At 38.4% G+C, this 23,418-nt stretch overlaps 2 protein-coding genes across 3 annotated transcripts; one reads left to right on the forward strand and one right to left on the reverse strand.

The window, feature by feature from the left end:
- Positions 1–142: 142 nt before the first annotated feature.
- LOC140951388 (palmitoyltransferase ZDHHC5-A-like) lies at positions 143–12,386 on the reverse strand. 2 transcript variants are annotated; one of them, XM_073400627.1, is made up of 8 exons: positions 12,204–12,386; positions 11,979–12,100; positions 6,560–6,717; positions 5,830–5,996; positions 4,693–4,795; positions 4,022–4,104; positions 2,722–2,893; positions 143–2,308 (listed from the first exon to the last, which is right to left on the reverse strand). In XM_073400627.1, exons 1-8 carry the CDS (start codon positions 12,305–12,307, stop codon positions 2,123–2,125), a joined length of 1,095 nt encoding a protein of 364 aa, XP_073256728.1. In that variant the 5' UTR covers positions 12,308–12,386; the 3' UTR covers positions 143–2,122. The 2 variants fall into 2 exon arrangements, with proteins under 2 accessions (XP_073256728.1, XP_073256727.1); XM_073400626.1 differs by having other exon boundaries at positions 4,013–4,104.
- A 62-nt stretch (positions 12,387–12,448) lies between these two features.
- LOC140951386 (F-box/WD repeat-containing protein 8-like) lies at positions 12,449–19,992 on the forward strand. Its single transcript, XM_073400625.1, has 5 exons — positions 12,449–13,272; positions 14,440–14,643; positions 15,168–15,364; positions 16,150–16,368; positions 19,246–19,992. The coding sequence occupies exons 1-5, from the start codon at positions 12,519–12,521 to the stop codon at positions 19,816–19,818; spliced, it is 1,947 nt and encodes a 648-aa protein (XP_073256726.1). The 5' UTR covers positions 12,449–12,518; the 3' UTR covers positions 19,819–19,992.
- The last annotated feature ends 3,426 nt before the right edge of the window (positions 19,993–23,418 follow it).

A 23,418-nucleotide genomic window follows, 5' to 3' on the forward strand; every position in this document is an offset into this window, starting at 1 on the left:
TTAGTAAATACTTCAAAAACTAGGTAAATTCAATTTTCAAACTGAATGAATAGCAAACACAGCACTTTACTGAGTATGAGTTATCAAAATATTTTTTGGGGGGTTTGTTTTAACAGTTGAAGCACCCAGCAACATTACAATATTAATTTTAAAAAATTTACTCAACAAATGAAACTTTTACTAAAAAAGAAAAAAATGAAACAATTTATGTCTATTCAAAGAGAACTGTTAACATGACAGAAGTTTGTTAGAGGTACATGCCAGTAAGTTAAAGTTAACTACCTAGACTAAACTGTAACAGCTAATGAGGGCTACTTCCGGTATTTAACCTGCTTGCAGGTTAAAAAATGCCTTCTTATAGGCACCATCCTTCTAGAAAACATGCCAAAATATTGTCAGGATACCCTCTGCACGTATATGGCCACAGGATCTGTATTTTAACAGCCCTCAAAAATTATGTGCACCTAATTTTCAAGTTATTTTTGGCTTATTATTAATTAGTAATCAGTTGAGGATGATTGAATTCAAACAGCAAATTTCTGTTATTCATAACTATTATTTTAGCTACTGAGTACTTAGACGGACTCATGCATGCATTTGTGAGTGTTATCTGTCACAGACATAAGAGAATACCTCATCAAGATACTGTATAATACACTTGAGAAAGACCTTCCCTACTTTTACACCCCCCTAGGTTTCTATCCAAAATCCCTAACAAAAAACTTGACACAAATATGAAACAAAAATAAAAGCAAGTTGTAGAACAAGTTATGATTTTCTATCATAGGAGTCAAGCCTGGTCCATGCATATTTTTCCCACTTCTTCCTAATAATCACTACTTTGATCCACTTTGGGCTATTGCATTGTAGTAAAATCCAACTAGTGGTCTATTATCAATGCTGTGTTCTGATTGGTTGAGCTATTACTTACTGCTACATGTTATAGCCTACTAGTAGCGAAAAGAGTGCGCTTTTTGGCAGCAAAAAAGGATTAAAGTCTAGCTTTAAGTAGCTAAAACTCTTTTATTCTTGATATTTTTGAGCAACTAGTTGGATTTTACTAAAACAATAATATTTTTCCTCTCGCCCTCATGGCCTCGGAGTCAATATTGACTCACAGCCCATTCGGGCTTGAGGAATAACAATTATTGTTAATAATATCCGCACTACCCCCCCTCCCCCCTCGGCCCTCCAGTTGAGGACTTACCTTTTCTTCTTACCCCTGAAGATCAGCTAAAATTGCATTCACCCCTGAAGACTTCCAAAAAATATGGGCTTACCCCCGAAGAATATGGCTTTACCCCTGAAGAAGTTTGTGAAAATAAAGCTTCACCCCCAAAGAATTCCATATTTTTTTACTCTACCCCTAAAGAAATCCTCAATTTTTATAACTTATCCCTGGAGAATTCCATGGTTCCTCAAAAGGGGGAGTGCGGATATTAAAAATAATGCAATAGCCCAATCCACTTTCTAAGAAAAAATGAAAATTGATGCTTGGACAATATCATACTTGTGAGGCCCCCAAAACATAAAAGCAGCTACTGTACTTTATAGTCACCATGTTTACATGCACAATCTTAATATCATGAGTTATGTACAATAGCAATACTATTTACAATTTATTACCAGTAGTCAATTAATTATCACTAAAAACTTTTAACATGCATTTATGTCACCTTTATGGCGTCCTCTTGTCAATAACTTCTTAGAAATACCAAAATGATTAAAAGTTTAACTCTTTGCAGGTATTTATCCTTTTTTTAAATACATAATTTACTTCAGGAAATAAGTGATACCAGAGGTAGAACAATAATAATTATTATTATGTTCTACTATATTTTCAGCAGACTAAGGTTATCAATAAACAGATATCTCTTGCAGCGCACTGTTTTCAATCCACTTTATCTTTCCATGTTAACAACAAGAACAGCGTATATGATTCTATCATGGAAGATAGCAGCGACTTGCGACCTCCTAGCTGATCCAGCACAAAGTATGCCCTATGATTGCATAACCGCAAGCCCAAATTTGCCAGCTGATTGCCATGAGTGGCAGCACATAAATGAAGACAAACAAGTCTTGCTCTGTAAATCTGCAGCACCTGTACTGGTTTGATAACATATTACACTGTGACTTCACGACTCATGCTGGTTATTGTCCTTCCATTTATGCTTGATTTAACGTACATAGCAGATGCGCGTGGGGGAGTATTAACTGCAGCTGCAAATGAGTCAGGTTGCAGTGATCTGCTTCCTTCATTGTCTCTTGCCTGGTGGTTATTTTTTACTCTACCATCTTCAATGCCATCCTGAAAAGAAGGTCAGAGTTTCAGAAGAGTTACCATTGTGTATAATGCTTGCCCACGTATAATAACTGAACTCTTGAAAGTGTTTGGAAAAAAACAAAATAAACCAAATGGAAAAGAATGAAAAGAAAGAAAAACTGTGTGGAAAAATTAAAAATTTTATCGTCACTAATCGGCATTTATAGCAGTGTGACCTTTGGTGCAACCACAAATTCTGTAAAGTAATAACTGTTTGTTGAAGGCTTATACACAGTGCCAGGATGAAGGTTGCACGTGACAGCAAGTTGCCTATCAGAGGTATCACTGGTTTCACTAGAAAACTACTTTTTATGTTTTGGATAGGTCGATGGACAGCTATGAGAAGTGGTCACACCAAGATTCAGTTACAAAATCAACATAACACATGCAGGCTATACCTGGAATTTTTGGCTTTTATTATTAGATGTTACGTCAACTTTAACTTCTGATAATTCTGTTCCATCCACTGAGGTTTTAGCCTTAGCATCTTTATCTTTCTCTTTATTTCTCTGCTTCTTCTTGTCTCGCTTAATCTCTTCCTTCTTTAACATTTCCAGGTAACCAAGGTACCTAAAAATAATAGGTAAACAAAATTATTTAAATATGCCACCATTTTAGAATCAACAGCCAATCAAAGGAAATATTTCTGGAAGTAAGGGAGGATTGGAACAAGGAAATAAATGTGTCACTATTTTTCAATAATATGACTGCCAAAGACACTTGCCTCCTTGGGGTGGGGGGATAGGATGACATTCCCTGACAATGATATGTTTAAGCTGCTGAAAGTGTTGTCTCCTTTTATGGTAAAAAAAATTGACTGTTTTCCATAACAATCTGGAAAACCATGTGGATTCAAGCCTGTAAGGGTTTTGACTCTATGTAACCCTTTTATACTTACTAGAATAGAATTGTAGAATGTTAAAAGGCTTAGTTGGATAGAAACAGGTATGCAGATAACACTACCACTGCCTAATCTATAGGCTTCCCCAAACCTAAGCAACAATCACGGACTAGCCAAAAGCACAAGCGGGAGATGACAGGTAAAAATGCAGAGCATCCCTTTACTTAATATTGAAATATCCCCATGATGAGTGACTGGGATGAAGCAGAAACTCCCATGTAAAAATGAGAGAAAAAAAGATTACAAAGGCTTTGTTTGTACCAGAAATTGATTGATTACTGGTTCTACTAATCAACAGATTAAAAACCTATTCAACTCTTGACTGGGCCACATCAATTCATGCTGATCTCTATCCTACTAAGAACTTTTCAATACAGTTGAACCTCTTGTAATCAACCACCCAGAATGTGAAGATTTAGTAGTTACTTACAAGAATCAAACCACAGTAGTTCTTTTCCAATTAGAGGTCCAGGTATGTTTAGCTTTAGACTGTCACTAACAGTTATAGTCTGATTTGCGTAGTCAAAAAGCGAACTAGGAGATCAAACCATGCAAGAAGTGGTTGCTTACAAGATATTTAAAAATGATGGAACATAATATTTATAAAAACCATCTCGCCTAAACATCTTGTTCACTTACAAGATGATCCAACTATGTGGCCTGGACTGGGAAAAGTTTGGTGTATTGGATTGCTAATAACAACCTCCACAGAACTTGCGAGTTTAAAATCGACTGGTGCCAAGAATTTCAAATTGACTCAGAAATTAAAAGAAAAAAATGCTTCTTACTTTGCATACCGTGAAGAACAAAGAGTAACCATGCAGTTGTTTTTACAGCCTTGGTCAAAAGGATTATGACCACTGCGAAACTTTCCTGTCACCTAGAAAGTAAATATCACAGAGCAATAAATACATGACTGTACTCACTCTTAAGTTACTGGACACAGAAGTAGGAGGCAGTGTGGCAAAGCGGTTAGAGTGCTAGACTTGCAATTTGGAGGCCCTGAGTTTAAGTCCCACCCTGACCGCCAGCTGGATTTTTTCTCAGTAGTTCTGAGTTCAGATCCTTGTTCATGGTTGTCATTAACCAGCTGGCTTGACTCTGGCCAGTTTGGATTTTTTTACCCTGTTACATGTACAGTATGTTAAATTTAAATAATTATTTGTTTCAGGCATTTACTCAGCCCCACTAGCATCTGGCTAAACAACAGAAAATTATTAAAATCATTTTTTAAGAAACTAGGTGTCAATCTAATGAGTTTACAATGAGTTCTGTAGGCCACAAATATAATGTACAGAGAGAAAATATTGAAGCAGGGGTATGATATGGCAAAGGGTATGTTATCCTGATTCAGTAAATCTGAAAGTTTTATTCACCGCTGAGAATTCCAGGGGGACATATAGAATTTAGATACTGTGGCAATTGACTGATGCACAGTTGTATGAATTTCATTTTCCTGTCTTTTTACCTGTTCATTAGTTGTACGCCCCATTGAAACAAGTCCTATGTGAAAGACTGTTAGGCCAATCACAGGAATGGCTGACAAACCACATATTACCATGACTGCTATTCTGTGTCAATTGTCAAGGAGACCTACTATAGTAAGTGCTAAAGAAATCTGAAAATGCTATAGTAACTAGTTTTAGCTGAACTCATGGTGACTTTTTATATGACCTCAATCCAACCATCTGCATAAAGAATTACATGAATTATCCTAGCCTAGAAAGGAAAGATGTTTCCCTCTTGAGCTCAATATCTTTCCATATCACTTGTCGGCTTGAACGAAATTATTCAATAAGATGTTATGCTTTCTAGCAGTCTACATTGTAACTTTCCCACTGACCATGTCAACAAAGGAGAAAACAAAAACTTGTTCCCAAGCATTGTGATCCATACTGTTTATCTCAGTGCTACTGCTTGCAAATTCAAAATGTAGTTTTCACCAGGTTATAATCAGCAGAGTTATAAGCTGAATCAGACCACTGCTTTCACTAACTCATTACAGAGCTAAAAAAAACCTTGAATTATTTTTTTAAGGCTTCTCCCTTGGGCAAGCCTTAAAAAATAATTCATTTTTTTTTAAACTCTGGCAAGTGGCTCTCACATCTTGCTTCCCTGTTGGGAACATTGCCTGCTTCTCTTAGTTAATGTCTTAATTAGGATAAGGCTTGACTTGACCCTTGGACATGGGCAAGTGAGCATTACAAAGTTACTTATACCCGGCAAGAAAATCTACTATTAACCTGGACAACTGGACGGCCGGGACCTTTTTCGAGCCTGCATTATTCCCTGTGTTTCTGACTATAACCTTGACTCTGTTGCCAGTGAAAACCAACCACGAGAGACCACCACAACCCAGTGTTCCAGATAAGAGATGGGTCTCGGGTCAATGTCCCGACAAAGAAGGCTTCCTAACCCAACAGATGACATATAAGAGTTAATTTAAATATAACAAAAGGTCTTGGTGACCCCACAGATGGTCTTCATGACCCCCCGCTTGGAAGAATTAACTGGAATGCTGCCCATTGACCCATCTCTTATAAACCTATAATATCATTCCTAACTGGGAAATATAATCTTGAGCACTGTTTGACAAAAAGGATACGGAACTGCTGATTCCTTAATGTCGGCTGATTGCTCCAGGACAAAGACCAAACAGAATACAAAGACAGAGATAATGTGAAGGGAGAGGGAAGAAACAAAGAAAAAAAAGAATCTATAATTTCTTTTGCCAACACAGTTGTCTACCCAAGGGCAATGATGATCAAAATTCTGAAAAAGAAGAAGAACATAAAAAATGAAGACATGTTACGATAATGTGTATATCATTACAAATAAGCATATATCATTCCAATGATCAACAACAATTTCCTCTAACATTTTCAATACATTACCTCAAGAGAGGGCACCATAAGGAGAATAAATAAATTCTCTTAACTAATGATAAGGAATTGTATGGAGATAAGCCTGGAGAGAAGGCATTTCCAATCTGCCCCAAGCCTCTGTTTCAAAGAGAGGCTAAGTGCAAAGCCATTGATCTGAAAATAGTATTTTTATTCTCATGCAAATAAAACTCATTTTCATTAGAAAGCTACGTTTTGTACTTAGCTTTGTTTTGAAAGTAAGAGTTTATGCAACTCGGAAATGACTTATTTGAAAGTGGATATTGGGGGCCGCGAGGGAAAATTGACTTGTACCCATTCTTCTCGCGGCTTTGCAGCCAAAACAATACAGCACTATCCCACACTTATCCAGCCAGTTATGCAAGCTATAAAATTTAAGATTTCATGGTTTGTTTTAAAAGGGAAGCCAGGGTGAAAAAGAAACATCAGTACCTCTATACAGTTGTTACAAATACTACAATGTGAACAGCGTGGTGGTCTGTAAAACTTGCAAGTGTCACACCATTTCATACGGACTGTAATGCCATTGATATCAACATTCTTGTACAGTGGGACTCTAAAGTCATCTTCTTGATCAACTGTTGATGATTCTGTCGTAAAATCCACAATATGAGTTAATTACTTCAGGCGTATTTGATTGACTATATTCTGGAATTATATCCATAAGAATAAAACTCTAGAAACCACACTTTTTACGGTTGATGTTTTGCTACACACAAACTGGGGCTAGACCTGCAGCAAATAGGGGAATCACTGGTTCCAGTTTTCAAACAACAGAGGGCATGGTGACAGTCACATTATTAGGCAATTACAAACTGAGTTTCTTTCTCCTAGTTTGTCTATTTTGGTTCAATTAGCCATCCACTACTCCTCTTGGCTGCTTTAACTATGATTGTTGGAAAGAATCATGAATGATTTAGAACCAGGCCTTAATCTACTAGAAAGTGTGTCTCTGCTGTCAAGGGTTATGGAAATGGGCAGGGAGAGCACCTCACAGGGCAACCAAGAATCTTTTTCTTGTACAACCCCCTTCCTGCTGTACCCAGAAAATAAATGAATAAAATAAATAATAAAGGTATCACTTCTAAAGACTAGGACGATTTCTCACAGATTAATAACTGATACAGAGCTTGAAGTAAAGTGGGGGGAGTGGGGGCAGCTCTCTGACCAAAACAAATCATCTCAGTCAGAAACTTGACCAGGGGGAGGGGGTTGCCTTGTGTCCCTTCCCTAGGTCTGCCACTGCAGGTGCAGTAAACACCATTTATGGTATTCTAGTAAATGATCAGCAAGGTCTAAATTATGACTTAATACTGCTCTGAAAGTTAACCAACATGATCTTAAACTTATTTTACATAGCAGACAGTAATATATCATTCTATTTTTATTCCCACCAAAGCATATCATCATCTTTCAGTTTCTGAATTTCCCCATACTTGCAACAACAAAAAATAAACAGGAATAGACAGGTTAAGAAGGAGAAAAGGTACTAAGACCTGACTACATGTATGGGATCAAATTACATGTACAAGATGGCTTTTTAAACTGTAAGTACTATTCAAATCAATCCATATTTTTGTGTGCAGCTTTCTGAAAGGAGTTTGTAAGTAATTTAACATTGTAAGTCTGATAAAAAAATTTTGCATTTCATTAGCATTCCAGCAATAAAATAAGAAATTTGGTTTCCATTAATTGCACACATGATTCACATTTGTTTCAAAGATTACCAATATCTGCCTTGTCTTGAATAGAAAAACTTTTATTACATAATTACATGAAGCCAATCTATAAAATCAATGTCATCAACACAGACACAAATTTCCATCACTTTCCTTTATAATATATGTTTGAATTCAACATATCCTTCATTCAAATTTTATTTTCCCTTGTTTGAAATGTATTGTCAAATATTATGACTTTATTTTAACTATATTCAAAGACAGAGGAAAATAAAATTTGTACCAAAGACAAAATAAAACCACAACACATGTTTGAGCGTACGTATGTATGCTGTGTTAACTTCAAAAGCAAAATATATGAGAGACAGTATAGATATGGGTAGCCCAAGGGTGTTCATTTCAATTGCCAATGATTCAAAAAAAAATTTAAGCTAACCAGGACACAGCTGACTTGTGTTCTTAAAATACTATAAAATATTGATTTCAGATACATACACTCTGTCAGTGTTTAATACATAACCAAATGCCTACAGAGGAAATGTAAGTCATTAAACATGTTAAAATTGCCTGCAATGATTAGTGAATTGTTGTCCAGTTTTCTTAAAGGGATATACATGTACTCCAGAATAATTTTTCTTTATTCATTAATACCATTCATCCTTTCTCAAAACAGTCAAAGGCTTTAAGACATTTTGCCAATAAACAAGAAAAATAGGATTCACATAAGAGGATCATTACAAAATGGGATACCAACCCCTTGCAATGATAAAATTATGTATTCTTATGAATTATTTTTAATAATATGACCTACTGACATTAAAATTGGGTTTACAAGTTGCAACGTGTGGGTTGCAATATTTTTAGCTGTTAAATGACATAAGTTTACGCAAGTTCTGCCATGTACTTTGAAACTTGCCAAACGAAAATACAAATAAGACACATTCTCAGTTCTAGGAAGGATGCAGAATAAATGTACAAATAATAATAAAAAATTGTATTATACTGTTAACCAAAATAAATACGTTAATTTTGAGCCCAGAATTCAATACCTAAGAATAAAAATTCAACTTCACTTGGATAAGTCAATGTCAATCCCTTTCATTTCATTTTATTTTTGCCATAACATACAAATACAGTTGACTCATGATAACTCGAACCCTCTTCAACTCAAACCTTGCGCGAACTCGAACCAAAATCAATTTCCCCTGGATTTCCGTCATACATTTACTGTAATTTTATCCTCGATAACTCAAACCCTTGATAACTTGAACATCCCACTAACTCGAAGTAGTTTTTGTTTCCCCTCAGATCATTTCTATATAATTTTACATTCGATAACTCGAACCATGTTTTGAGCCCTTTTTTATTTAATTAAAAGTTGGTAAAAAACAGTCTATTGGCTTCCCAAGCATTGAATTTTGAATTTCCCATTGACGTGTTGTAGGCATATAGTTTACTATTGGAGGCTGATGTTGTTTGTCACAAATCTAACGTGAAACAGCTTTACTTCTCAAAACAGTAAAATGCATGCTCTATTTAGGCAATGTTTGGTTATGTTACATTCTGATTTAATCTAGAAGTATCTTTTAATTTTCACTTGACATTTCTACAATCCACCGTACCTAAAAAGATGGTGACTGGTACATTTACCCACAGTTCTTAGCAGATAAAAACCATAAAATTGCTCATAAAAACACACAGAAAAGTTTTATAAACTTCAAACCTAGGATAGCCAATGTTGCTATTACAGGGATGAATTTTGCCCCCCCAAAATATGACTTTATGTGTAATTGGCCATGTTACGTTCGAAAGGAATTGTAGTAAAATGTTCAGCCACCATCTTTTTCTGTATGGCGGATTAAATGTGATTAAAATGTTCACTATGCAGTAAAAACTGTTTTTTCCTTACTCCTGGCTGTTTTTTTTGAGCTCCCGATAACTTGAACCTTTTTCGATTCCCTCGAAGGTTCGAGTTATCGGGAGCCAACTGTACAACAACAATACACAGAAATTTATAACACATTAAAGTGGTAATGACAAGGAGGCCTATAGAAGCTTACATTCATGAATAGATTAACTCATTTAAAAAAGCTGGTGCTACTGATGGTTTAAAAACTCTGGCCATTTTTTGGGTACCGCAGATATGTTTTTTCTTTTGTTAAGGTAAATTTTAAAAACAATTTTTGCAAGGCCATGATTTAACTTGAAAACAAATAACACTTTCCAGTTTTAAATTTACAAAGTAGAGTAACTGCCGAACCCCCACTAACGGCCACCTCTCTACAATGGCCACTTTTTTGGTGGACAGTCCATACATTGACTACCCTGCGAGCAGAGGCTACATTTTTGCTGTGTGAGCTGTTGTGCGAAAAGTAGCCCTTCCCAACAACTGTTCAAATCCGTCCAGAAATCTGGACGAATAGATTAAAAAAACCGGGTTTTTTCCTGTTCTTGACAGGTTTAGAGCATTGCATGAATCATGAATTAGAGTTGTCGCAATTTTTTTTATTCCGACGAAACTCGCGCCATTTGACCGCAGACCTGACGATTAACGTTGCTTGTGAATCTGCTGTGAATCACATGATGAATTTTGCACATGCACGATAGAAACTTGAACGGCTGTCGGCAGAGGCTACTTTTTGCACAACAGCTCACACAGCGAAAATGTAACTGCTGCTTGCAGGGTATACATTGATTGACTTGTTTAAACCTCTTGACAATGGTCACCTCTCTACAATGGCCACTTTCTTCTGTCCCCAAGGTGGCAGTTGTGGAGAGGTTTAACTCTATGTTTCAATGTAGAAGAGTTCAATGTGGCATCCTTGACAATGCATTACTACATAATTACCAATTCACCACAACCGCATAAACATTCACCACAGGTATCATCCACCCTTCAGGACCATCTTTGTGCAGATCATGCTACATTGTAGATACCCTTAAAAACCATGCATTTTTTAAAGCTTAATGGTTGCAGATTATGGATTATACATCTAAAAAATTTAAAATGTTATAAAAGTACATGCATTTTGAAAATGGAGAAGCTTTTGCAAAAGTAAAGGTGAGCCAATCCTTTGGCACCTGAGGACATTGTTTTTGTTGCATGTTTTCCATCAAATTGTTGGTTCATCAAAAAAATTGTTGCACATTACGAATTTTTTTGCATGGTAATACTACAAGCAAGCTTGAGCAAGAAAAACCATGACAACGGAAGCAAAGAGCAAAACAACTCTGAACATGCAGTACTCTTTGTGGTAGATAATTTGCACAACAATAACATTGCATCATCAAATTTGATCAGAATCAAAATGTGATTGTTGCTTAAATCTCTGAAATCATCAGAAAAAATTTTTTTTTCCTTGTGTGCCCAATGCAGGAAATCCTGAGGGACAAGAAGGACCCATTTTGCCCACTCGGATTGCCAACTGGAACACAGGATTCACTTTACCTTGCTTACTCACGGATTAGGCCATACAACAATAAAAATAAATTAAAACTCATTATTAGCACTTGTAGCAGCAAACTTCAGCCTTTAAAAAAATAGTGTTTTAAGATGAATTGTTGATGTTTTGGAGTTGCTTTCACTGGTAAATGAAGTAACACATTATCAAAATTATATATTTTATAGGCATAAGACAAGTTTAACTAAATTAATTCCTTAATCACGCTACCTGCCAAAAGTTAGGAGAATCACGGCATTGATCAACAATGACTGCGCTTAAACACAAGTTTTTTGAATACCTCTGGATAATATTGACCTCTTGCTATACATATACATATTTCTCTTTTCTGGGAAAATTTAAAATCCCTGATTTTAATTCGGCTTCATTACAGATCAGTGACAAGATTTGGTAAACAATTTCCTCGTTAAGCAATTTGTATTCAGAAATACAGACGGTAGACAGGCAAAAATACACAAAGTAAAACCGGTCGAGGAAACAGCTGCGATGTTTGATAACAACCACAGCAACTAAAATTCCATACAACTCCACTCCAACTATAAACCAATCGTAGGATCAGTTCTTCACCCCTTGAGAAGCTCTAGAGGGGTGCTTTCTTAACCAACGCTAAATAAATTGCGGTTAAACATGATCTTCAGCGGTTGCCTCTTTAGAAGTCCGAGTGAGACTACCGAATGTGTATATTAGCAAAAAGTTATCTCGCTTCCCTACCTCTTGGAATTATACCGGGATCCCTGAACGTAGCATTCGCGAAGCTGGATAAGACTATTAGAGTTAGGATTCCTTCATACACAGGGATCGCAATTGTATATTCCACTGCCAAAGAAGGGCATCTGAAAGCAAAAAACCCAGTAAGACAGAGACAAGTGAAAGCCTGCAAGTTTTCTCGGCGTGGGCACAATCAGAGTTCGAAACACACAAAACCCTCCGACTCACACGAAAACGAAGAACAACGCTGTGGTTCCAATCAGCAAAACTGTTGCACAAATTACTGGTATTTGTTGTGATGTAAGTTTTTTACAAGGCCGAGAGCGGGACATGTTTTGTTAATCCCTTTTCTCGGCCCTAATTGTATGTTTTTTTTCTGTCGAACACCAAGCGAACAAGAGTGAGCATGCGTGTAATGACATTGCTTTGTCAGCGGTGTTTCGTAGTAATGTATACGTTCCATGGATGTTCCATGTTACATTTCAACACTATTTTTTGAATAGGCCTTTATGAGGCGAAAAATCTACTGAACTGAACTCAGATATGGACACTGAAGACCTTCAACTGTTTCTTCAAGAATGGAAGGACGAACTGAAGGTAAAGACCGCTACTAACGCACAAAAACGTAGTCTAGGTGACAGGGACAAACTGGGAAAACATCAACACTCTCCTGAAAAAAGAACTTTCTGGGAGTTGCGTTGTTTTGAAGAGGAAGTGACACAGCTGAACGCCGACTCGGTCGATCCACTGGAATTTTTAAACCAAAAGTCTGGAAAATTCGGGACATCGCATCAGATTCCGGAGAGCAAATCAATCACAAATGCCAAGGAGAGTGATGATACTATATTGTTTAGCTTAGCGTTGCCTTCAGACGAAAATGTACAAAGTACTTTTTCTCCAGGCTGTAAACTCCCTAGTGGACAATCAAATTATATTAATAACAGGACAAAGAGCCTTGTTGATCAACTGATCGAAGACATAGATGAAGTAACAAGTATTCCCTTCTTTGATTTGAGTTTACCTAGAGAGGTAGGGATACAAATATTCTCTCACCTCGACTTTAAAGACCTATGTGCTTGTGCTCAAGTGAGCAAGTCCTGGAAAATTTTAGCAGAAGATGAATTGTTATGGTATCACGTAGGGTGTCAGTTAGGGTATGTTAGAAGAAGGAACTGTGCAGTTGTGGATCAAGAAAATTGGAAGGCCAGTGTTCAACATAGCATGTTGGAAGAGCGGAGCTTAAGAAGGAATTGGAAAGAGAGGATATGCAAAGTATCTGGTTTGGAATTTGAACGAGGTAAAATGCATCCTAGGTTTGTTGATATGACAGTGAATTAAAAATATAAGATAGACACAGTAGCCCCAGCAAGTATTGGGGAGGGAAGTAAGCAAGCACACAAAATGGCTGGAAACTCTCCAAATCAAGGGCCACAGTACCAGTGGGGCTACCCTGCAAGCAGAGGCCCTTCAATCTTCCCAGATAAGTCCCTTCCTCTTCCCGACTTATCTAGGAAGATCGAAGGGCCTATGCTTGCAGGGTACAGTGGAGCAGACATAATTAAATACCAGAAAGGCACTATTAAGCCCATCCTCTGAAATAAGCCCCTCTTTTTATAATCCCCCCATTTTCAGCAAAAGGAAGTTATTAATCCCCTCTCTTTTAAACCCCCTAGACTGCATTCATTAATCATTTCTGTAATGCTGCATGTGGACTGATCTGGTATGGTTTATGCTGAAAGTTCCCATTTGTGTTTGATCTTTGGCTGTGTGATCTCCAACTTCATGTGTTAAATTAAATAAGCTCCCCCACACCTCAGACATGATTGAAATAAATAGGCACCCCAGGGGGCTTAATACAGGAGTTGCGCTAGTTTTGCTATATCCTTTGACCAGGTGATGGGATTTCTAACACACTTGAGTTCAAAAGGCTTCAGTTATTCCAGAGCTGGAAAAAATTATGGCTTAGGACTGACTCAATACTGATGTAAGCCTACACCAAACACTTGGCATTTTGGGTGGTTGGACTGCATTTTTCATTCAACCAGGGTGAAATAACTGCTTTTAATATTGCTGACTTAGAAATATCTTCCTCCTTAATGCTGTTTTTATTAGGCTATCCCTTTAACACAAATGACTATCGTAAACTATCAGATCAAGTGAGCCCCTTACTTAGGTCATAACTGTCAGATCAATTTAGGTTTCTTGGAAACTGCCCACCTACCTCTCCCCTAAGCCAACATTAACACTTACATCTCACTTAGGGAAAAATAGATCCTAACTTTCTTGGTAAAGATACTTTTGAATACATTCTGAATGCAGACATTGGACATGCATGCCCCCCCCCCCCCCCCCCTCACTCCTATGAGATATTCATCTGTGGCTGACAAATGTTTCAGCAAGAGTCATGGTAATTATGAGAGAATTTCAGCATTTTTAAACACATAATATCTTATTCACTTTGAAGGTGGAAGCTTATGTGCAGTGTCCATTCATCAAGATTTGATATGTTCAGGTTACTCTAGTGGAGCTGTTGTTGTATGGGAGACAGGAGACAGGGACAATAGTGTAAGCTACAGGGAACTTATGACTCCTGATTCACAAGGGATCAAGCCACATGTTACATCTACAGCTGTTAACAGCACTTTGTGCACTGCTGGATTTAACAATGGTAATAGCCAAGCTGTAAGAATAGACTTCAAGATGCTAAGCAGGCCAAATTACAAGTAATACAAATGCAGAATATACAAATACTATTTCTCTCTTTCATGTGACTGCAGTTTATGTTGGAAGCTCCCTGACGGTTAGTCTCCTTCGCAGCCGTTATTAGGGTCGTCACTCGTCACGCAATGCTCCTCCCCACTAATTAGTTAGTGGGGAGGAGCGTTGCGTGACGAGTGACGACCCTAATAACGGCTGCAAAGGAGACTACCTGACGGTGCACAATCTTTTGTTTTCTGTTTGAAAATTGTGACAGAATAAATAAATGGGATGTTTTTATTGGTCAACAAGATCAAAATGTTAGGAATACTATTGAACGGTGTGCACTGTCAAGTCTATAAAAATGTATAACAAAGGAGTCTGTCAGTTTTCATAACCATTACACTCTGTTAACTATGCACTGTACTATCACTATCCGTACTGGGGTTCTAACTGACTGTTGATAGTCATTATTTTCATTTGTGATGGTTGTAGGTGATGTTTACACATGGCAGTCAAGCCTGAGTTCATTACCATTGTGTCACTGTCGTTGTGAAGGATCTGTAAAAAGTGTTTCTCTAACAAGTGATCCCCCAGCGTTTCTAGCAATATCAGATCATGAACTCAAGGTTCAAATGAGTGACCCTAATGGACAGTGGACTTGCATTGAATCCAAGAATTTTGAAGATAAGGTAAGTTAACACTCTTACATGAAGCCATGCAGCTGTTATAAGGGTTTGCAGCTATCAGAATACTTTTCAAATTATTATTAAATTATTAAATAAAAATATATTATTTTTATTTCTTATTATTTATTATATCTATACAGGATTTACCCCTTCAGCAAAAGTGATATCAACAGGGTCATGAAAAATTAAAATTTTATATTTAATAATATGACACAATAGGGCCATTTATATGAGGAAAAATAAGACGCGAACTGTACCATTTATACGAGCATGTCTTATCTAATAAGACGCGTCTTAGCTAAGCCGCGTCTTATTTTAGATGAAATGTGCTGTTTATACGGAAAGTTCACATCTTATTTAAGACACGTCTTATGCAAGACGCGTCTTATTTTTCCTCGTATAAATGGCCCTAATGTGACAATTAAAGACTTGCAAAATGAATAAATTATACGGGAAAATTGCAAAATAATAGTCCTCCGCATCTCTTTGAATAAAATTATTATTGAGGTAAAGGCTGCATAAGAGACTACCTACTTGATTAAGTGGACACTCTCCACACACCACTGAGTAGCATCTGTAATACAGTAAGATTTGCATTTTACAGAAAATATTCAAAACAGAAAAAGATTGAGAATTTTTTATAACTCTGTTTGTCCCTTCAATGTGGGATCTATCTCTGCTGGTTTTAATAATGATTAAAGCTTCGAAACAAACCTTTACATTGGAGGTTAAAACAGCAGACATAAATTTGAACTGAATTTTAGACCAGGAATTTGATTTATTTACAGATTGGCCATGCCATGTTTATTCCTGCCAGCAGCTCATATTCATCAACTGAACATGTTGCCATAGCAACTCAGGATACTGTGTCAGTGCTTACACCAGGCAAAGGTGTTCTTTTGACGTTAGATCAAGTGATTGGTGGAAAACTGAGCTGTATGGACTGCACTGCTGACCACCTTGCACTTGGAGTGGGCTCATTTGGATATGGGACACTTGGAAACAAGGTATCTGACTCAAACTTCGTAATAAAGACACCAAAGGAACAGAGCAAAGTGCCTACTTTGCATTGGTGTCCACATTATAAAGGTTGGGCATTTCCCAGTTGGTCCCAAAGATGACTTCATACAAACTCTAGCCCTCATAGCAGGCAGGTTTTTTGATGTGTCTTGTTTGTGTTTCGTAAAGTATACATAAGGGATACAGCCACACGAAGGCTGAACCAAGGTCAAACGAGAAAACCTGTACACTTTTTGAAAAACACACCATAAAAAAAACACCCACTACGCAGACTATAATTCCTGCCTCTCTATTGCGGACACATCTGTAAGGTAGAAACTTGGCTCTGTCATTTTGATGTATATTTTACGGAGGTTTTTCAATAGTTTATTGAACATTAAAAAAATACTATCTGACTGTCATCAAATTAAGACCATAGAAAATAAATTTAAACGTCCAGTTAGAAGTGAAAGGGAGGTGTTACTGGATAACCCACCTTTAAAAAAGGATCATAGCGGTCATCCCTCCCCCTTCACCCATTTCTAAGTTCACATGTTACAAGCCAAGGGCACTTCAGTAAACTATTTTTACGGCTAAGGTTAGCCTGCATAACAAGCGCTCTATGAGCCAAGCGCGGCGAACGCAGCATTTTGCGCGAAGCGCGAAACGATTGCGAAGCGCGAGACGAGAGGAGGAGAAAAATAAAAAGGTTGGCCAAAAACGTCAGCTAAGGTTTTTGGAGGCTTATCAAAATTTCATGGGAAGTATCTTACTTTAAAGCCAAAATGTTGATGTTATAGTGTTCTGCGTCCTATAGTTTTGTTCAAAATTTAAGACAGGGGTATCGCGCGCTGGCTTGTCTCATCTCTCGCCAGCGTTGCAAGCCATCTACCAGGCTACGCGCTTGTGCGTGTGTCAAAAAAATTCACATCACAGACAAGCCGTAGAAAGATAAATTACGAGCTGAAGATGTTGGAAAAAGGAAATTATTCGCTTGATCGTGCGCACCTGCTTTCACACGAGTGTTACCTTTAAAACATTGCGACCCACTTGGTACCGTTACGTTTGGCAAGAGTTGGATTAGTTCAAGCTGAGCAAAGGGGAGGCTGCTAAAAAAACGGGCCTTTCTTACCCGGCTTTAAACAAAGGCAACTGTATTTAGCATCTGTATTCATAAAGTTGCAGCTTATAAGAATCCAACGTCATTTCCTTCAGTTGAAATCCAGCAAAGCAGTACCCAGCTCCCGGAAGTGGGGAGGGGTTACTGTCTGTAATGCTCTATACGGGGAGGCTCCGCTCGAAAGGGGTACCTTGTTCAGGCTTCAGGTATATGAAAGGGTCAGGATTTCAATTGTTGAAGCATATGAAAGGGTAGGGAAACCTGTCATTTCGGTCGGTAAAGAGGTTCAAAAGGGCTAACAAATGCCTTTTATGGCTGAGAAAAAGTCGAGAAAACGTTCTGGTTTTGTGATTTATTCATATTTTAAAGACAGTACATTTTCAGCAGTTAAAAGGGTTGCAAAGCTCTAAACAAGGGTGTCAATAGAAGGTATACGAAAGGGGTACCTGTTCTGTCAAAAAGTTATATAAAAGGGTAAGGGGTCGGACCTCGGGGCGGAGCCTCCTCTCATAAAACGTTTTTGGAATACCCACGGGTAAGTTTGCCAATTCTCGTTGAATCGCTGTGCCATAACATAGGAGTCGGTCAGGAAAATATCAGCGGCTTGTGAAAAGCTTTTTAACTTTCCCCATTCAGTTTAATTTTCCCGCGATTCTGCATTAATCCTCTGTGAGATAACTACATATTTATAGACTTTTAAGTTAGCTTTCTTTTGACGAAGACAGCGCCATAAATTTGTGATCGTGCGCGCTCCAATTTCTGTGCGCGCTGCGGGAAAAAATGACAAAACAGACGAAAAATGATGTCGTCATAAAAGAACCCCCGAAAAACTTAAATCTGGATTCACAAACGAATCAAGAAAGGTCAGCGCTTTGCTTGATCTCTCGCAGTTTTTTCCCTGAAAAAATGTCGTAATTATTGCCTGAAAAACGCCGTGTACATTCCGCAAGATCCGGACTCAAGTCTCTTTAGCAGCAAATTCGCGTGGCGCTGCAGTCAACCGTGTTCTGTAATCTAGACACTGATGGGGGGCACAGAAAGTGTCCGAGTATTAAAGGGGTGTCTGTATTAAGAGGGTTGAATTTAGAGAAAATAAAAGGGGTTTCTTTCCTCAGGGACAAAGCAAACTGTCCGTGATACAGTAATGAGGTGTCATTATTAAACGGGTGTCCGTAAAGAGAGTTTGACTGTATTTGTTTTCAGAATTTCACGAATAGCTTGTGAGTAGCATTGTGTTCAGACTGATACGTCAGCGACGACTTTTTCAGTTTGTCGCAGAAGCATCAATCTAAATGCAGTGACGACGGATATTGTAATAAGAGGGAAAAATCTGCGTTAAATACACATACAAAACTGATATAAGTTGTCCGTAAAGCGTTATGAACATAACTTCTAGTAGAGCCACGCAGTCTAAGGACGGCGGTGCCCCATAATGGAAAATATTTTTTCCCCAGATTATGACTATGTGCGGAGAGAAGTAAATTTACCGAGCTATTGAAATCTGAAAAGAAAACTGGAGCTCACATCGAATTTCAGAAATAACTGCGCGCAGTCCCTTGCAAATCGACCTATGAGCAACTGCGAAAGAAGGCTAAATAACTGCCCTATATAAAAAGACTTTTCACATGACCATGGCTGCTCGTAAAAACGAATACTATGAGAAAGCTGAAATTCGAACAGCTTCATTCCCCTCATCACTCCCTAAAAATGGCTTGTCTTGCACCTCAGATCATTTTAAATTCCTGATTTTTCGTTTGATCGACAGGTGTATCTCTACAATCTGGAAACGTCTAAAATGCTGTCTATATTGGGAGGTCATTACCGTGAGATCACGTGTCTAGATCTGGCTAGTTGCCCGCAACATCGCCTGGTGACTGGGAGTTATGATTGCCGAGTGCGGGTGTTTGACTTGCGCAGTGAGAAGGTCACGCACTCGTTTCATTTGGGACATAAACGATCTGTCACTGCAGTTCAAATGGATGACTGGAAAGTGGTCAGCGGTGCTGAGGACGGAACACTGATGGTCTGGGACCAGCGGATGACGTCACCTTTGTGGATGACCCGTGCACGGCATCCGGTTAGACTCTGTAAGTTTGAAGGCCCCCGGATGTTCACTGCTAATATCCCATTGGACAAAACAGCTCGTGAAAATCTTTGGTATGCGGACGATTTGATCCTTCACCGGAGACACCGAGGAATAATTCGTCTGTATGATTTTTCCGCGAAAAATTCGACTGAAGGAATCCCGGAGATTTGTTCCTCAAGTTATGACGATACAACGGGTTACAACTATAACATAAAACTGAGTGTTCCTTACGACAGGATAGATGACGCGTAGTTGTTTCAGAGAAGGGAAGATAACGTCTTTCCGTCTGTGTCTGTGTAAAACATCCCACAAAAAAATAAAGAATGGTGTTAGGAATGAGTGGAGTCCTGCTCACACTGCTATTACACGAGTGCGAGTGATTAAAGTCTAAGGCTCCGTCCCAACAAACCCCGGCAGGTTGAAACGATATACTAAAAATATCCGATTTCAATTATCTACACGAATTCGCAAATCCGTCGGATAAACAAAACACTCCACTGAGAGAGCGATTTCAAAAAACAATACACAGGGCTGTGCTGTAACTGCGCCCAGTACAGGAAGATCATAGCTTTTGCATAAAAATCATACACTGGGCACCCTGGACTCGACACAGGCTCAGAGCATTTGGCTGCAAACAATTTTTCTTAGAGCGCAGCCTTCATGTGGTTTTGTGAGAGGATTCACTGGCTTCGTGCCGCAAAACTCGGTATGGTTTTCAAGGTCTTTCGCCTTCAATAAGGTATACGCTCAATTTCACAACTAGCTGGGTGTCTGTGCGGAGTTTATTTTCCAAATTCAGCTAGACCAAGGTGTTTCTTTTTAGTGTATTTTAGACAAAGAACGCTCATTGACGCAGGAAAATTAAAAGTAGAAATATTTTTTGGAAGTTAATGGCTCCTTAGTTAATCCAAAGGACAAATATTTCTAGTACTGAACAGGGTGTGAACAGGGTATGAGAATGAAAAGATTTTGTCTTAAAAAGGATTAGGGTTTGAAATCTTTAACGGCATTACGTACCCCACCCTATTGACCCGTTTTTACCAAGACCCCGCACTACCCCTCCCTAGTTTTTACCAAGGCCCCTTATGAGATGGTTATCCCATGCAAATCTATAACCAACCAAAAATAAAATCACTGTACCCCTGTGTAAGAGAGTAAATTTTCGAAGCTGGTTTTAAGTTTAACCTTATCGACGAGTTATCGAAGGCTCTCTTGATCATATTCAACAATTTTGAAGCTCTTGATGTCAAGTGCTTTCGGAGGCAACCTTAGTTCATTTTGAAAGCTATTTAAGTCTCAAGAGCGACCAGGATTAATATTATTTCCTCCTAACAATTTCAATACATATTTTAATTTTTTAAAAAAAAAGAAGAAAAGGTTACGAGAACAAATGCATAGGGGAAAATGCTTCCGATCTTTTCACAGATTTTCTCAACTATTTTTAAGGGAATATGAGATCAGTCTGGAGAAATTGTAAAGGGTTAAAGGTGTTACAGTACAGGGCGATCTGTAGAATAAATTAGCCTGTATGTCGCACCTTTCTAAACCGCCGAGCAGGGAACGCACAAAACGAGGTAAAAAAAAAAAACAGAAAGAAGCAAGGCTGATTTGACATTTGGGAACCTTTCTCCTTCCTTCTGGGGAATCTGTGACGCCTGTTGGATGTAATCTCGAGTTAGTGACTTTCACTTTTTGGAGACTACGTGGCTAGACTGGATCGGTCTGCGTGCACATGTGAAACCAATTTAATAACTGCCCTCGCGTGGTGTCGAGTCTTCGCGTGAGCTCGCATGTTTCATCTCTTTTACGGAAGTCCTCGGGCGAAATGAAACCAGAAGAACAAAAAGCCATAATCTATTCTATTTGTCGCACTAACTCAAGGCACTCAGCGGCCAAGTTGAATTGCATCCGATGTTACAATGTAGCTGTAATGTTAGGAGATAAAATGTTATTTCCTGTTTTCATGTGTTTTTGCACTTCAGTTCATCTAACAACGGGGTGATCTCATTTTTATTATGTACCTTGTCATCGCTAGGAGTGCCATTACCTTAAAGGTCAACAAAAATATTGAGCACACACCGCTAATCAATCAACGCGCCTTAATGGAATGTTAATCGTGCAGACATGCACTTTCGCGTGCCACCTATGTTGGTTTTATTGAAATTTTAAAAGTACGTTGCGTGCCGCGCGTCGATAACTCTAGATGAAGGATCACAAATGTTTACTTCGCAATAGCCACCCTTACAACCTCAACATGTAAGGGTTGCTAGATTGGCGATGCACTTAAATTTTTCGCGCCACACCCATACGCATCGTCAGGAGCCCATCAAATGGCATCGTAGGTCTTAATGAAGTTGAGACAAATACTCGGCAAACGCAAAGAGAGAGAGAGAGATCTCTGGAGTTCATACTTACAGTTCAGTCAAACGTTATGACACCATATCTGCGCGCGACTTTTTCTGTATGGTTAATAATATTAACCAACCTTGGTAGTTCAAACTCCAATATCATTCAATACTGAGATATCACTATTCTCTCTTTTTCGGGGTTAGCACTTCCTAGAGTAATACGAGACCTTAAAAACGCCTACACCCGTTCTCAGTCACATCACTGATCCATGGCAGCCATGGCTTTTGGTCACAGTAAATGTGCACTTCACAATTTTCAAGACAAGTTAGAAAATTTCTTTTGCCACATACATATTACCTATACTAATAACGACTTTCGAGGTAAAGAAAACTTTACAACTGAAACTTACATACATAAATGAGAATAAGTAATTTGACTATACACTTTTTATCAGAGTGAGATCGAGGAAAGGCAAATGCGTTTTTGGCGATACATATTATTAGTATAGATTTCCGCACTGACTACTGTTTAAAGCGAAATAGAGAAAGTAAAAGTAAACCTTCGACGAGAAATTTATTAGTAGACGCAAATGAGTAGACAAGGTCCACTGAGACTGGTGCCATATTCAATGTTTCCACGCTAAACAAGAGTCTCCATAGGGTGGTGGCTTTTACGGTTGTCGGCTAAAATTTTGTCTCTTTTACGCCTATCTGTTAACCCCATTGAGACCCTCCTAAACTGCAAGCGCGGATGGAATATACAAAACCTTTTTCCCGGCCTCCGCTATTCTGCACCTATCGAGCACGGTGCATACTCGCAGACCACCATGTGCGATACAGTTACCAAGAGAAATGCGTCAACAGGGCTGTACGACACGAATTTTCAGGTAACGGATAATACAAAATTGTCGTAAGCTCGCGGTGGACGCGCGCTATCTTTTTCTCCGATCTCTCCCCAACCTCTCAACGACACAAAAAGGCCTCGACGGTGGATGGAGGGAAATGGGCGTAAATCCGTGTCTCATGTGTATGAGGAAATGGGGAAAATAGAGAGAGGTTTTTTGTGTCAAGAAAGGGGATTTTGAATAAATCTTTTGATCAAAATTTTTGTGAAGGACTCCGTGTTCATTAAGCTGTGAAAGGTTGTTTTACCTCGAAGTCAGAGAACGAATTTCTAAATCGCGCTAATTCCTGACAAGCGAGCCACATTACACAATATTTTCCTTGGCCTTGGGTACTGAATACGGGTATTCCTGTCTTGTAAGTTATTGAATGAACGCCACATCTTAACAGTTAAAGTCAAAGCTAATTGTAGCTTCCTGTGCTTTTGTAAATAAACGTGTAAAGCGATTCTAACCCTTTAGTGTGACTATTCAAAGACTGCCTCACTAAGCAGACTTCCCTTCAGCACTATTTAACATAAACATGTAAAAGTGGTTTTAACTTTTGGGATTACCGATTGAATCCTGGTAAAGAACGATCACTGAAATCACTGAAAGCAGTA

This window comes from Porites lutea, chromosome 11 (genome assembly GCF_958299795.1).
Source record: "Porites lutea chromosome 11, jaPorLute2.1, whole genome shotgun sequence".
NCBI classification, from domain to species: domain Eukaryota; kingdom Metazoa; phylum Cnidaria; class Anthozoa; order Scleractinia; family Poritidae; genus Porites; species Porites lutea.

Bases quoted from the DNA above. Each gene is read 5' to 3' on its own strand.
- LOC140951388 (XM_073400626.1), bottom strand. From the start codon at position 12,307: ATGTCCCGCTCTCGGCCTTGTAAAAAACTTACATCACAACAAATACCA. The intron at 6,718-11,978 runs GTAGGGAAGCGA...ATTTTACGACAG, and splicing joins TCCCGGTATAATTCCAAGAG to AATCATCAACAGTTGATCAA. The intron at 4,105-4,692 runs GTAAAAAGACAG...TTTACTTTCTAG, and splicing joins GGCGTACAACTAATGAACAG to GTGACAGGAAAGTTTCGCAG.
- LOC140951386 (XM_073400625.1), top strand. From the start codon at position 12,519: ATGGACACTGAAGACCTTCAACTGTTTCTTCAAGAATGGAAGGACGAA. The intron at 13,273-14,439 runs GTAAAATGCATC...TTCACTTTGAAG, and splicing joins TGGTTTGGAATTTGAACGAG to GTGGAAGCTTATGTGCAGTG. The intron at 16,369-19,245 runs GTATCTGACTCA...TTTGATCGACAG, and splicing joins ATGGGACACTTGGAAACAAG to GTGTATCTCTACAATCTGGA.